This window comes from Cynocephalus volans, chromosome 1 (genome assembly GCF_027409185.1).
Source record: "Cynocephalus volans isolate mCynVol1 chromosome 1, mCynVol1.pri, whole genome shotgun sequence".
NCBI classification, from domain to species: Eukaryota; Metazoa; Chordata; class Mammalia; order Dermoptera; family Cynocephalidae; genus Cynocephalus; species Cynocephalus volans.
Genome location: NC_084460.1, coordinates 104,131,183 through 104,146,602, shown reverse-complemented (window position 1 = coordinate 104,146,602; position 15,420 = coordinate 104,131,183). Strand labels below are relative to the sequence as shown.

The window sequence follows — 15,420 nt, the reverse complement described above, 5'->3', positions numbered from 1 at the left end:
TTGTTACTGACTTGCAAACTTTTCATATATACTACACTCTATACCTGGGGCCATGGTATTGTTTTCTTATTTGGTTTCCAAGATTAATGTTTTATTTAATTCCACCTTTCTGTTTTACTTTTGAAAAGGAGAGAATGAAGGGGTAAGAAGCAGGAGGTAGAAAGGATTAAGGAGAAATGATGGAAGTCTGTAGAGAGGAAAGGTCATGAGTTAGGCTCAATGTTCTCAAGAAAACCACAGATCTGAGTCAGTAGTATTTAAAAAGTTATCAGCACCAACAAAGAACTAGAAAGTTCTTCAGGTTAGTCAGAAAGGATTCAGAATGGCACGGGAAGATGGGAGACACTGTGTTTGGGGTTTCAGACACTGAACACCTATCCTGAGCTGAAAGCTTCTGCTGGGAATGGGGCATTGCAGCAAATGAGGACTATTTCCTTTTTTTTCTTCCCTCACTTCTCCCACCTCGAGTTCCTCACTATTTTCACTCCATTGGACTAATGCTCCCTCCTCAGCTGCACTTAGGGGAATGGTGCACCAAATGGGCCCCTAAGCAGGTAGCACGCTCGGGCTGGGGTGGAGAGGGGCCTCACCTTACTGCCTCAGTTGAAATCCTCAGCTCCAGTGTCTTGCCACGGGAGGTGGGAGGAGCACAGGAAGTGATTGCCCTCTGGCATCTCCTCCCACAGAAGCCCTGCCCCCTCACACTTGGACAGTGGAGAAATTAGCTTTCTTTCTCCTTCTAGCTCAGTCCTCTGGCTAATGTGAAAGACCACACAGAAACTATGGACTTGCTTTCTGTGTTTGACAAATGTGCATAGATAGAAGACAGGGATTCCCGACTGGGAGGCGGGAGGAGAGCTGAAGATCCCTGCCTGGGCTGGCTGAGCTAAGCAGTCAAAGTGGGCAGCTGAGTGCTTGAAAGAGGATTATGCTCGCACTAGAAATAAGCAGTAAGTGAGCGAATACCATTATGGCTTAGAAAAGGATTAATCTCTCCGGGGTTGTGGGGTGAACTGGAAAATATTGCTTAATTCTAGAATAAAACTGTAAGGCTTCTGGTTCTGTGTACTGTTGTGTGTTGTTTGGAGACTAGGGGCTTAAGTACAAAATCAGAGCTCTAAATGCACACTCTTGGAAAATGCCAACTTCTATTTAGAGTAGTTGGGGACATAATCTCCTTGCCTGACCTAGCCTCTTCCCAGGAAAATTTACTACTAAATCAAATAAGGAGTTGGGATTAAATTGGAGAGGTGGAATTTGGTGTTGGCAGAAATTGCAATCTTGAGTTATGTTCTGTGAGCACTGACATTATTATACTTATTAGCAGCAATTGTCAATGAAGTCTGGGGTGGGGACTTAAAAAGGGGAAATTAAGAGCTTTTATAACAAGGAGGCTGAGTAGTCCATATGCATGGGATTAAATACAAAAATTATATAATTAATAATAGACGGGTTTCTAAAAAACATTAAATGGGAATAGCAGTCAGGGAGCTTAGAAGTACATGGATAAAAATTGGTTAGAGAAAGAAATTTTTGTTACAATGGCTTTTTGTGCTAGCCAAAAATTTCACAATGTTTGCAAAGTCAAGAAGTGATTCAGGAATACTTCCATTATTGTTGTACATTATTAATACTGTTGCTGGGCAAGATCTGTGGTTCTCTGGTCAGCAAGTTCTGGCAATGAAGCCACTGCTGCTGGTGCAAAGAATTCTGGGATGTCTGACAGTGAAATGGATGGAAGGACCCACATTCCTTCTCTACTTAATGTCCTTTTGTCCAGAAATCGGGTCATGCAAATGAGCTACTTGGTACGTATACAGATCAATGTTTGGAAAGGCATTTCTAAATGTTTTGCATTAGAGGGTCTCTGGACAATATCTTATGATAATGTACTAAAAGGATACAAAAGCTAAGTAATAGGAAGGAAGTCAGCTTGATTGAAACCAACCTTGTTCTTTTTGTTTTCCATTAATCCTGAAATGGAACCTCAAGTGAGGACACAAATAATAATAGAGGGAAATATTGTGGCCATCTGTTCTGTTCTGAGTGGCTAAGTTCATTAATATATGAATGAGAATTTGGGTTTTATTTATGCATCCTAATACTTGAAGTCTCAGGAATCTATTATAGTAAAAAACACAAAAATTGGAGGTATGTTTATTGGGGAGAAAATGTATAAATCTGTTTTTGAAATGTTATAGGGGAACAAACAGATCATTGTGTCCACAGCGTAAAGAAGACTTACATCATGTCCACTGAAAGATATGTTTCTTCCCCCAATAATGTGGGGATCCTAATATGACACAGGAAATACAAGCAAAAGAAATATTTTTAATTCCCTTAATTCTAGTTAATATAGTTAATACGTAAAGCAAGGATTCTTTTTTCAAATAAATAAATAAATAAGTAAGCTGGACTACAGCTAACTATGTAGTGATTTTTATTTTTTATTTGTTACTGGGATGAAGAAGCAACATGACATTTCTAGTATTCCCATCAGCCGTTGCATTGGGAAAAAAAAAAGACTCAGACATACAAGTATTATCTTTCTCCTGTAGCACAACTGTAAAATGATTGTGATGATCTATATTCTTTTTCAACTTTAGAACTTATAATACAGGTTTTGCTATGGGGGAGATAGACGGGGAGTGATCATTGGGACAAAAAAAATGACAAAATGCCAAAAAGTGCACTTTTAAAGATGGTCTATACTCTTCCAACTTTTTTAACTACAAAATTTTGCAAATTATTTAACTTCTTAAAATTATTTCTGAGCTGTTTTTTCTAATGTTAGTGTTTACCTGATTTATATGCAAATGTTGCAAATCTGAAGATTTGTTGTTATCTGAGTTGTGTAATACTTCTCTTATTCTTAAAAATATGCAAAGCATTAAAATAAAACATTTAATACTTGAAGTCTTAAGCATAGTATAATACTAAGTGAAGTTTCGGTCTTTAAGAAAAATGCACTAGGACTCTTTAAGAAACTGCTTATTTATCTCAAATTGTTAAAGAATCTTTTTTGAAACTACAGAACTGAAAAGAGAAGCATAAGAATATTGAGAAAAAGAATAAAGGTATAATTTGGATGACAGAAGCTAAGCAGAAATAATATCATAAGCCAGCAGTTTAATAGTAAAAACATTTGGTGTTGTACATGAGAGACTGACAGAAAGAATGATGCATTATTTTTAGTGAACAAGGCTGAGTAAAGATTTCTATCTTTAAAAAATATTAACTGGGAATTAAGATTATTAATGGAAAAACTAAATGATCATTTAAAATTATTCTTTCACAAGAAAAGTAAAGAACAAGGATATGGAAAACTAAGCAGTGATGAAGACCTCGAAATAATTGTTGATCAGAAGCAGGTAAGTGAATCCTTACATACATTTTTTATTGTTGTGCTGTAGATTTTTGACAACTGAAGCCCTTTTGGTGGTCAGCCCTTCCTAGCAGCTGTGTTAGCCTGTCTAACTGAGGCCTGAGAAACAAGATAGATTTTGAGAGCAGCTAAACCTCCCATATGAGGCCTCTAACCCACTGACTTCTGCATGATGCCAACAAGTATGTTCCATATGGAAGAACGATGAAAAATAAAGCTAGAACAAGATAAAAGAACTTTTGAAAAATTAAAGGCTCCATTTGATAAAATGAGTCAAAACAACGATGATAATTTGGTTGGAAAAAAAAAAGGTTTAAACAGAACAAGTAAGTACTTGTATGTTATTCTGAAAGTGCGAAACAGTACCATTAATTTATCTTGTAAAACAACGAATACAATTTAGAGGAAGGGAGATAAAAGACTGAAAAACTGAGAACTTTAAAACATATATAGAGCCCAATTTAATTTCTCAGATTGTCTGCATTAAAGTTAAAGATAATTTTAAAAATCAAAAGAAGAGGCTGTTTAATAGTAGATAATACTGCCTGCGATTTGAGAAATGTCTTGCTTGGATGGTATATGGGCCCATAAGGTGAAATGAAAACTGCTTAATAGACCATAAACAATGACACACCAGGGAATGGAAGGTATCCAGCTCATGCCACTAAATTGGCATTAGCCCTTAACATCTTTGTTATTATCAGGGAGACAAGATAACTGCACATCTATTTAATGTATAAGTGGCACTGAATCTGGGGGCGAAGGACACTCAAGTGTAGATAGACAAATAATTCAAAAGGATATGAGCTGATGAAGAGACTGGGAAAAAAGCAGTCAGTGATTTACAAAAAGGCAAACCGAATTTGGACAATTTCCTAAGCATGCAGCTTGTTTTGCATCATAATGATCGCATTAAAGGAGCCACTGTGTATATTTCTGACAAAAAGGAAAATGAAGGTAACAACCAGAAATGATTGACTTAGAGACTTGCTTGTTAGGAATAATTGAGGCAGATGAGGTGTTCTGGAAAACTGGCCAAACAAACCATCTCCGCAGAAGTGCAAAATACACTCATCTTACAGGGTTCACTCAAACTGCCTCTGAGATTTTCTTGCCTTGTCATCACTCTCCTGCTCCTAAGTAAAACCGGGTAGGGGATGTGTGGATTTGGCCCTGTATTTCTGCTACTAAGTGCCAAACTGTCGGTTCAATTAATAAGGTAAGTGGGGCTAGAGCCCAAGTGCTCTGCTGGGCTATCAACTATCATTTTAATTATGCCAAATAATTATTTGGGGCATGCAATCCATGTCCCCCACTGATCTCACCCATAGACTGGGATTCTGATTAAACAGCTGGACCCACCTGGTAAATGAACTAGTATACAATTGAATGTATTATGAAAACACACATACATACATATTTCTCTATTAAAATGAAAAGTTAGTTATTTTATTTTTTTATTTCTTCCTTAATCATGCAGAGGGTAAATTCTTACTTTTTTTCTTCCTTCCCCAAAACTTTTATTTTCTTTTCTTCTTTTCTTTTCTTTTCTTTTTTTTTTTAAATTTATTTATTTTTTTTATTTTTTACCTAAATGTTTGCATTTTAACTAATTTCAGTGTTCGGAAAACTACAAAATTATGTTTTGAGATCTTTGGAGTGGAAAACCCAAGGAAGCCATTGTTCTTTTTTCTCATGGTACCTCTCACAAAATTTATATTATTGTGACTAAACACATTTTATTAACTGTTAAGGAATCTTAAATAGAAAAGAGAACCAAGTTTTCTGCTTCAGAAAATAGCACTTTCATTAACTGGATCAAATGAGGGTGGATTCAGTTTGCTCGGTCATTGTTTGCATCTGTAGTTATCATCTTTCTTTCAGTGCCATTGCACAAGTTGGTACCATTTGGCAGTGACCCAGCATTGCTGAGTCATTCATGTCAAAACATGTTTCAAAAGATGAATAATTATGAATATGAGCTGGCTTTGGAGTTTGTTGTTGGCAGTTAAGAGTAGTCCTTTCTTTTTTGGGAGGTTGATTTGAAGTCGATGTTTTAAGCAAATCCTAGGTTCAAATGACGACAAAGTTTATACCTTGAAGGAAAATATTTGGGAAAACACTATAATTACCCTTTATAAATCTACAAAAAATTATTTTTAAGCTTAAGAGATCAACAAATTAAATGTGTATATGTTGTGTGTGTATGTATGTGTTTAAAATATATTTGTTTTCCAGAAATAGAGCATTGCTTCATCTCATATTAGGGTACTTTAAAAAGTTTGTGGAAAAATAGAATTAAAAGACAACATGAATCTTTCAACGAACTTTTTGAAGACATCTCACAGATATGAGATATATATATATATATGGTGAAATTATACATATATGTACCATATATGTGTAATTAAATAAAATTAAAACTCTGTAGCACTATATGCTATTTTGTCAGGAATCTTTATGTTCAATTTATCCTTCCTATATCTTTTTAGAAATATGTAGAAGTGTGTTACTCAATCTTCATGTAATTGCAAATAGCTTTTTCAGTAACTGGTGCCAAAAGAAAATCTAAAGAAGATTAATAAAACAATTGGAGTGCTGTAATGGGCAGAAGTCTACTAATCTCATTAAATACATCTTTCAGAAGCTGTCATTGTACAAATAATGTGCAAGCTATATGCCATTTTATCAGTTATGTGATTTGCAAGTCGTATACTTCCATGGAAAGCTCACATCTTGCTTACATAAGCAAATAACAGAAGCAGCACAGAGCACATGGATTTTGTTCTCCCTGGCTGCACTCATTCAAGAGGGTAAAAAATTATTTGTGTTATTTCTACATGGAAAAATTTGTATGTATTTTGGCAATGTGTAAGCTTTTATCTCAGAAAGGCAATATTGTGCTTCTCTCTTTGTGGAATTTTATTGGGAAATGTATTGGGGATGTATATAAGAAACATTCCAAAAAATTCTTTAATTAGCATTGATGTCCTACAGCAATAGGTGCCATATAATATATATATTAAACACATGCGCGCATGCATGCACATACACACACAGTCATTTAAATATAAATGTATCGCATTGAGATCAGAGTCCATATTTTCCACCAGAAATTTTCAGGGTTTTTAAACTTCAAGCATAGGAAAGTGATCAAAGCAAATGTATTGGATTAAAATCTTAATGTCTCTAAAATCCAAACATTGACATAAAAATAACATAACTGTAATTAGTGAATGCTGTATTTGGCTTTCTAGAATGAATATTAAAAGAGAAATTTTAAATATATATTTTGGATCACTTTTATTATATATTAAAATATTCTTTCCTGATTAGAGGAGGGGAAGGTCTTGTTTAGGAATAGGTTTCATGTACATGAACTTTCTTCTGAAATTACTGAGATCTCAGGGGTAGAAGTCGGGGAGAGGGTGGTCAAGTACCTTGTGTAAGAGATTGAAAACATTAACCACTTTGACTAAATAATAAATTCATTCTATTGTAAATTGCTATTTTTAATTAGAGTCAACTTAACTCAAGGTTTGTGATATGCTAGACCTAGGTAGCTGTTTTCTAAAATGTTTTCAAATTCCAAATGGACTAAAAGGAAGTAACAAAGACTTACAGAGTTATAGAATATCATGATTATAGGAAGGATACAGTTACAGGTTCAAGCATTGCAAAAATGGGTTTAACAGTTTGTTGTGAATCTAGTTGGCTATAAGACTTAAAGTTGCAGCTGCTTATTTTTCAGTGCAGTAAGGTGGAGAGATGCCAAATGTTAGCCAGTTACAAGGGGAACGGGTCAGAGCAGTAGTTCCCAAGCTTTAGCTGCCTCAGAATCCCCTTGAGGGCTCCCTATAACACAAATTGCTGGGCCCCACCCCCAGGGTTTCTGATTCTGTAGGTCTGTGGTGTGGGGCCTGAGAGTTTGCATTTCTAAGTGTTTGGCTGTGGCACTTTGAAAACCACTGGGTCAGAGAAAATAACTAATGCAGATCTAAAGTGAAAAATATATATGCATATGTGACTTGATAAATTTGGCATTCTTCAACTGGGCATTACTGGAAATTGAAAAACTAGAATTCATGGATATTCAATGTCATGATGCTGAAAACAAGAAAACCACAGCCATTTACAATCAAAGGTGCATTTAAAGACCCAGGCTGCATTCCATGTGGCAGCCTTGTGATCTTGAACCTGTCTGAGCTCAGTTTCCTTATTTGTAAAATAATACTCTGCTCTTCCCACCTGCTAGAGTTTCTCTAAAATAAAATATGTAAAAGTGCTTTATAAAGTGTAAATCATTTATGTCATTTAAATTAACCAGTCATCACTACTCCAAACCCTACCTCTCTCCCTCCCCACTTTAGCAAATGGAAACTCTGAGATCTAAAAATGTAAATGGAGTAGCCCTGAGTCCCTGTTAGGTACAGAGAGCCCGTGGGAAGCCATCCCTCCCTCCTGACATCCTGACAGTGCTCTTCCTGTCACCTCACATAGATTGTACCACTGCCCATTACTGGTCACTCTATAAATGAGTTAAGAAGCTGTTTTGCCTCAGTGCTCTAATTATTTAAAATAACCATTTACTAAGAGTTATCATAATTGGCCAACATTTACTTATTGAACCCTCATAGAAATAAGTTTTTCCACAAACAGTCCTTAACTGTTTACTTCCCTTCTGGTCCCTATGGCTTTGTTGGGAGAGAAATGCCCTTCAAAGAAAATGTACACAAAATTAGAGCTAAAAGCTGTTTGTCAAAACCACTCGCCCTTCCTCTCACGGCCTCCTCACGGGGAGCCTCTACCAGGCATGAGAAACACCATATAGAGAAACAACACACACTTTCCTTGGCCTAAAAGCTTTCTGAGGGTCTCTTTTTAAACTTGTAAGAGAAGCCTGAGCAGAAAGCAGTGGAAACTAGAACTTCTGTGATCTTATTCTAAAGAAAAAGAAGAGACAGCGTATAGCCGCCCCCTCTCCAGTAGCACATAAGTGTTTGGATAGGATTGCAGTTCTGTCCTAATGGTCACTGTGAAAATGGACCCTGCAGGGGAAATTATAGGCCAATGTCAAATAAAATGGAAGAATGAGAAAAACAGATTAACAGAAAAGATAAACAGCTTCCTTCTGGTACTAACAGATAGTGCATTCCTACCTACCATCATCTAGGCAGCTGACTTGAGTCCCCGACTCATAAATATTAACAAGGATAAGGGTAATGTGTTATACTCAGCTTCATCTGGCCAGTGCTTTCTTGGCCACATCAGTGTGGTGACTTCATTTAAATATAATTCAGATTCCATTTATCTCTGAGGACACTTCTAAAGTATGAGACCCTGTCTTGGTATCATGTGTAACACTCTCCTTGGGTACATTTGTGGTACTCTGTACTTGGTTAGCAAGAACAGAAACCCCCTCTAGAGTTGGAGAAAGGAAACAACCTGTTCAGCCTGGAGATTCTGAAGCAGGAAACTGAGACACTCAAAGGACAAAGCACATTATGCACTTGTGGTTGCCCTGATTACATTCACAGCAGACGTAGGCTCAGCATTTTTCTCAGAAAAGGTTGATGGATGAGAAATCGTTGAATAAAAAGAAGACAGATTTATTTGGGATGAGAGAGACTGAAGCTATTCAAATTTGCTATCTATCTGAAATCAGCTTGGAGTAAACAAAGATTTACTACTGCCGTCCAATCAATCCCATCTTGTCTACAGAGCTATTTATCATCAATAAATATTGTACGAGGAAAAGGAAAAGTTTTCCATTAGGTTAAATAGAAAGTTACTGGAAGGAAAACATGATCACCCTGTATTTTATTCCTAAATATTCCCTATTTGTATCAAGTAATATAAAAATAATTCTGAGTTACTGATAATTTGGGCAGGGGGGAATCATCACAGCAATGCAACGAATCTTACTTTGTGTTTTCCTTGTGCATTCACAATGGTGAGTTTATTTTTTGCTGTTTGCTTAAGTTTATACATTTCAATTTAGTGTACTAATTCCTGTAAGCATCACCTAATTCACAGAAAAACACAAAGGGCAGACTTAATATTTTAATTTCAGAATCTTCTGACAGGTTACTGAAGGCTGAATGTAATAAGGCCAGAAAATGTAGAGGGTCACTCCTCACAGACTGAAACAGAGGCAGGCAAGAGAGCTGAAGTAGGAATCCATCATCCTAGTTTCTAGTCTTGGATTTGCCACTTACTAAGCAGAAGACTCTGGAGTAAGGAATTTAAGTTCTCTGAGTTCTGTTCCTTTATCTGTACAATGGAATAATAGCATCTGGTTCAGACGTCTGTTGTTGTAAGACTCAAATGGGGTATGTTCCCTTGGAGAGCCATGTGTCTAGCTTAGCCTCCTTTGGTCAGAGCCAGACCTAGAATCCAGGCAGCCACTGTTCTGTCTGATACTCTTTCTACCAGTAACTCATGCTTTCTGAATGGTGATCTGGAAGCAGTTGTTGTATCATGACATTTTCACTTTGGCTCCTCCGGTTTATGATTAGGCATTTTGCATGCATTCTGTAGGGCTCTATCGGATACTCTAGTTTAGTGCATTTTCAGTGGTGCCAGCTCCTCTGCCACGCCATGTGCTTGGCATTGTAACTATAACACAGAACATGTACATGTCACTCAACACTGTGGTTAAGAGCTGGGTCTTTACAGTAAGAAATCTGAGTAAAAATAGGCTTTGGTCATGTACTAACTGTATTACCTTGGGAAAATTAACCATCTTCTCTGAGCCTCAGGCTGCTTTGCTGTGAAATGAGGAAAATTAATGTCTACTTTATAAAATAGTTGGGAGGACTAAATAAGTTTCTGTATATAAGTGCCTAGCAAAAGTGCAGGGCATGTAATAAATGCTTTATAAATGGCAGGTGCTGAGGTGATTAGGCAGTGGGAGTTGATGGTAATACTCTTTGATTTATTAGCTGTAGGATCCCCTTAGATTTGGGGGGGACTGAGTTATAATAATTCCAAATAATAAAGTCTATTCCAGGGTAATGTAGGCAAATGCCTACTCCAATCAGCCAGGTACAAAAATAAGGGTGGTTGACTGTATAAAAAAAAAAAAAAAACTAGGGAGTGAGTGGGATAGTGGCTAATTGGCGTGAGCTGGTGCTCTGGTGCTACTAGAAGGGCAACACCTGCCAGCTCCAGCTGATAGCTGTCTTGTTGGAAATGGGTTCAGTGTCACCATATATACTGACTTTTCAAGAAAAGCGATCAGATTTTTTTAATGTTTGCAATTTTTAAATGTTGTATAATTAAACAGAACAGTCTGGGTTTGTGCAACAGCCCCCGGGGTTCCAGTTTGTGACCAATTGTGGTCATGAGACTCTATGATCAAAGAATAGGATGTTGACATGGGCCTGGGCGAGCCTCTGCTCTCCTCTTCTGTTTCTCTCCTGTTTTACACTTTCCCCCTTGTAAACTACCCTAACCCAGTTGTTGATCTGGTTAAAATAATAGACATAAAGTTATAATTGATAGTTGACCTTAAGTCCCTCAGGAAGTTCAAGTATCTCAAGAGGGAACCATTTAACCTAAAATGTTAAAAAAAAAAAAGAACTCTGCATTTGATAACATGAGTAGATCAGATATTTATGAGCAGAAGGTATTACCTTTTTTTCTCCCTATACAGGACTATCTTTTACTGCCTTCTGCTCTTGCCAACCTAGATCTCAATGAGTAAACAAGGTCCCAGCATTGTAGAGTAGCAAGCAAGCACCAGCCTTCCTCTACCAGTCCATCTGCCCCAATTTTCCAGATAGTAATGCAACTCATAGGACTCAGTTAAAAACTGTAATTACCAAGAAAGGATCATGACGTACCACCTCAAGTTCAACAAACATCTGAAATGCCATTATATATCTTCACTTTAAGATATTAATGTACAGCCTATGTTCGTTACACACAGAATGAAAGAAAAAACTGGGCTTTCAAGTTGGAAAAACGTATAGATATTAAGTCACTTTCAAATAGCCCATTTTTTTCTCTTTTTAATATAATAGGGAAAAATTCTGGCAGCAAGTTTAGTCAATAAGAAAATAAATGCAAAATTGAGATGACATGAGCTGACATGCAGAGTGTAAAAACAATGTGTTCAGCTATTTGAAATACAATTTGAAAAGAAACCCATTCCACCTTTCATTGTGGAAGGTGTGTTGTGGTGCTTTTACTTTTTCTTTTTGTTGTTTTAAGTAGGTTTATCTCATCAGTATGCGAACTGTAGAAACTGGAGCTGCGAGGAACTTCAGGAGATAATGTAATCCAGTGGTTTTAAAAATCATGCTTGGTGGAACACCTCCCCAGCCACCTTGAATGGAGAAGGAGGTGTCCATATATATGGTACTACCTCTTAAGAAGTACCCAGATGTACAGATAAGCTTTGTTAATGGAAGCCTGCTGTTGCTACAAAGTTTAATTATATTGCTTCTAGTTCAATCACACTAAATTGAGTCTCGAAGTAGGGAAGTAGCTTGACTGAGCTCACCAAGTTATTGTCCATTACAGGTGGTATTAGAACTCAGGTCTGCAGCCTCTAGTCTTGGGTCCTATCATCTACCCCTGTAACTGCCTTCCTTAATTACAGTGCTTCCTATCCTTTCTTCTAACATGTCTCATGTTGGTAAGCTAAGGCTATTAATCTAGCCAGAATATTCACTTGATTAAAGCATGTATTTCAAGTGCACAGCTAAAAGTCTATTTGATAGATTTTTATGAAAGGATGTTTATATGTGATGCTTCCTAAGTCTTCATAGAAAGGTTTTCACAAACTTTGTGACAACTTCCCAGTGCACATCAGAATACAGATACTAAAGATTTTAAAAGTGGGTTTTGAAGTCTCCTAAACTACTTCCACTATTAGCAATGTGTTTCCTCCATGTTGATGCGGTTTTTCTCCTGCTCATCTATTGGGACTTTTCCACCTGGTTTAGTTTAGTTTTGTTTTTTTTCTTTTTTTTGACTGGTAAGGGGAATGCAACCCTCAGCACAGTGTTGTCTGCATCGTGCTCAGCCAGTGAGCGCACTGGCCATCCCTATCTAGGATCCGAACCCGTGGCCTCGGCACTACCAGCGCTGCACTCTCCCAAGTGAGCCACGGGGCCAGCCCCACCTGGTTTAGTTTCTCACGTCCCCCTCAACTGGCCATGGAGACTGTGAACTGTGGCCCTAGTTCAGCATCTAGCTTCCCGCCCATCCATTTTGAAGTCAGCTGCCGGAGCTTTGGTCTGATGATCCCTGCAGGTGAACTCACGGACTGCTGATTAGATCAGCATCTGTTGTCATAAGGGCTTTGAAAACCAGTTGTGGAAAGAAACAGGTAGACCATACAAAATGTCTTTCTCATTCTAATACTTAAATAGCAGGGAGACTCTGGACCTCGATGACTGTGTTCTGTGCCTATGCCCTGACCTTGTCATTTCTGTGGTTGTGCTTTTGGTTCTCTGGTGTCCAGACTTTTCAGTGAACATCTTTTCTCTGCTCAGCTCCACTCTCTGATCCCTGCCTCTGGGATGTGTCTCTTATTCTGACACTGCATATACAAGTTGACAGAAATGCAATTCTTGCAAACCTGCCTTTTTTTTCTTAATGCTCCATTACTTCCTTCCTTTTCCCCAAAACAACTTTATAATTCTGTCATTTCCATTTTTAGTCATTAATTTTTCACATGGTCTACCCCCAATCAGAGTGAGTACAACTTCCTTCCTATCTTGTGATCTAGGAAACACACACACACAAGTGGCCATTCAATACAATTGTTATTTATTCCTCATCATAGTATTTTTTAGGCCAAATGATCTCATTCTTGAAATATATGAATAAGTGACTTATTAAAGAAATGGTGAGAGAATGTACCATCTCGGCTTTGTGCTAGATGTTCTGAATAGAAAAAAACATTCATTCATCACTTTTTTCTAACAAAATTATCTCATTTGTATAATTCGCGAATAATTAATGAATTTTTGTTGTAGAAAAAGACTAAGCATAGAAGTAGTTTTCTTCCAGTCAAGGAATGTCCAATTATCCCTTCTCTACACTCTCAGCTTCTTTCTTTAAATTTTAAAGGTGCCTTCTAAATTCATACATTAATTTTTGAAAACTATGAGAGCAGTTCCTGAAAAAATGAGTGATGGTGTATCTGCTGCTGGATTTTGTTAATCGAGTTGTTTTGTGCAGGATAAAACAAACTGCAGTTCACAAACAGGGTTAAATATTCTTAAATTTTTAAGCTAATAATATCAAACTTTGGTAATTTTGCATTTTTTTAAAAAAGGAAGAAATTTGTTTTCCTTTAAATGAATGAACAATTTCACCCTTCCATCCAAACTCCAAGAAATACGATTTAAAATCACATCCTTGGGGTCAGGACTTTTATGAACAATAGCAGCCATGCCCCCATACACCCCAACACTGCTTGGCTTAGTGGTTGGCACCTAAGACATGAAGAGAACTGACATTTCTCTCCGTCTCCCAAATAAAATGCAAACTCCTCAGCTGGGCTTACAGGCTGTGCGTGGTCGTTCAGCCCCTGACCACCCTGTCATCCTTATGTAATGCCACCTTGACTCCATGCCCATTCATACTGAGCAACTGAAGGTACCCCGAGTGTGTGATGCTCTCCTTCCTCTCACCCATACCCTTGCTTTGCCTTCTGCCTGTGTGTGCATATACATATATAATGTATATATTGTAGCACAAATATTTTGATATATCCACTAGGAGTAGAAGGGTCTTCTGGACCCTTCTCTGGAGGGAAAGAGGCCTTCTCACAGTTCTGATGGAAGCTGGCCACCTTTGAGAATCCAGATAGTAGGCAAGCAGAGAGGGACAAAACAAGTCCCCTTGGCTCTGTACACAGGCAGACTTCTTAAACCTCGTTAATGTGGGGGATGGGGAGTGGGGTGAGAAGGAGAAAAGCAAGCAAACCAAAACAAGGCCTGTTCCTGAAAAAAAGAGAGAGCAAATGGAGAAACAGAAAAATCTGAAAATCTACTATTTGAAGGACTGTGAGATGTAAACTATTTTGCTATGTATATTCTAGGCCATGGTTGTGGGGTGGGGGGAACATGTAGTTACATTTAGTACATTAATACCTTTTGTAGTTCTAAAAACACATTGAAAAAGCTAGATTTTGCCCTGTTGCCAAATCCTTCTTCCCGAGTGGTAAGCCAGAAAGAGTAGTGAAGAGACAGGGCAGGGGTAGTGGCAACGATTAACTTTCAGTTTTCAGGGGAGAGAACTAAAGAGGGAATCATATTTTTAGAAACTGGTTCTAAGAGAAACTATGTGAACAAAATTAAATTTTCTTCCATATCTTCTATTACAAAATAACTTCCGAGGGAAGATGGGATGCTGCTTTTGAAAATAAATAAATAAATAACATATTGATGGAAATGATCTAACCTATTTCATTCATTTGTTTTACAAAAACTTATTTACAGCCTATTGTTAGTAGGTGTTTGCTGGGTGCTGGGACACAGAGATGACATAACCACAGCCATGGCCCTTAATAAGCCACCAGTGTGGTATGGACCTACTGTCAATGGACAGTTATGGTGGTGGGTGCTGCAATAGAGCTGGAACCAAGGCCTCCCGGGAAACACTTGGGACACTCAGAACTCTGAGGACCCTGAGATGTGTGTTATTTCCTCTTTCCCTAGTCATCATCCTGAAAAAGCTATAGAGTCAATATGTTCCTGGGAGGGGACTTGGGCTTTGGGAACAATTACCAAAGATGTTCTTCCCAGAGTGGTTCATGGACCAGTAGCACCAGCAGCACCTGGAGCTTGTTAGAAATTCACACTCTGAGCCTCAGACTCTGGGGGTGGGACCCAGGAATCTGTTTCAACAAGCCCTCCAGGGATGTGCCGATGGTGGCTCTTGAGAAGCACTGTTTTAGATTATTGCAATTTTTGGTATCAGGAAAGGACAATTTATGACTTTGGTAAAAACGTTCAACTTTTATTTTTTAGGCCTACCAAAGAAAGGGAGTTAAGAAAAGTTAAGTATCTTGA

At 37.7% G+C, this 15,420-nt stretch overlaps 1 protein-coding gene across 6 annotated transcripts in view; it reads left to right on the top strand.

Moving 5' to 3' along the window:
- The first annotated feature begins 928 nt into the window (after positions 1-928).
- PEX5L (peroxisomal biogenesis factor 5 like) overlaps positions 929-15,420 on the top strand; it is a 167,969-nt gene continuing 153,477 nt past the window's right edge. For 3 of the 6 annotated variants that reach the window (XM_063093043.1, XM_063093053.1, XM_063093026.1), the window contains exons 1-3: positions 929-954; positions 1,649-1,808; positions 3,300-3,371. In XM_063093043.1, coding sequence (XP_062949113.1) covers positions 929-954; positions 1,649-1,808; positions 3,300-3,371 — 258 coding nt within the window. Of the gene's footprint in view, positions 955-1,648; positions 1,809-3,299; positions 3,372-15,420 lie in introns of those variants that run through there. The other 3 variants (XM_063093062.1, XM_063093035.1, XM_063093072.1) reach the window with 2 other exon arrangements.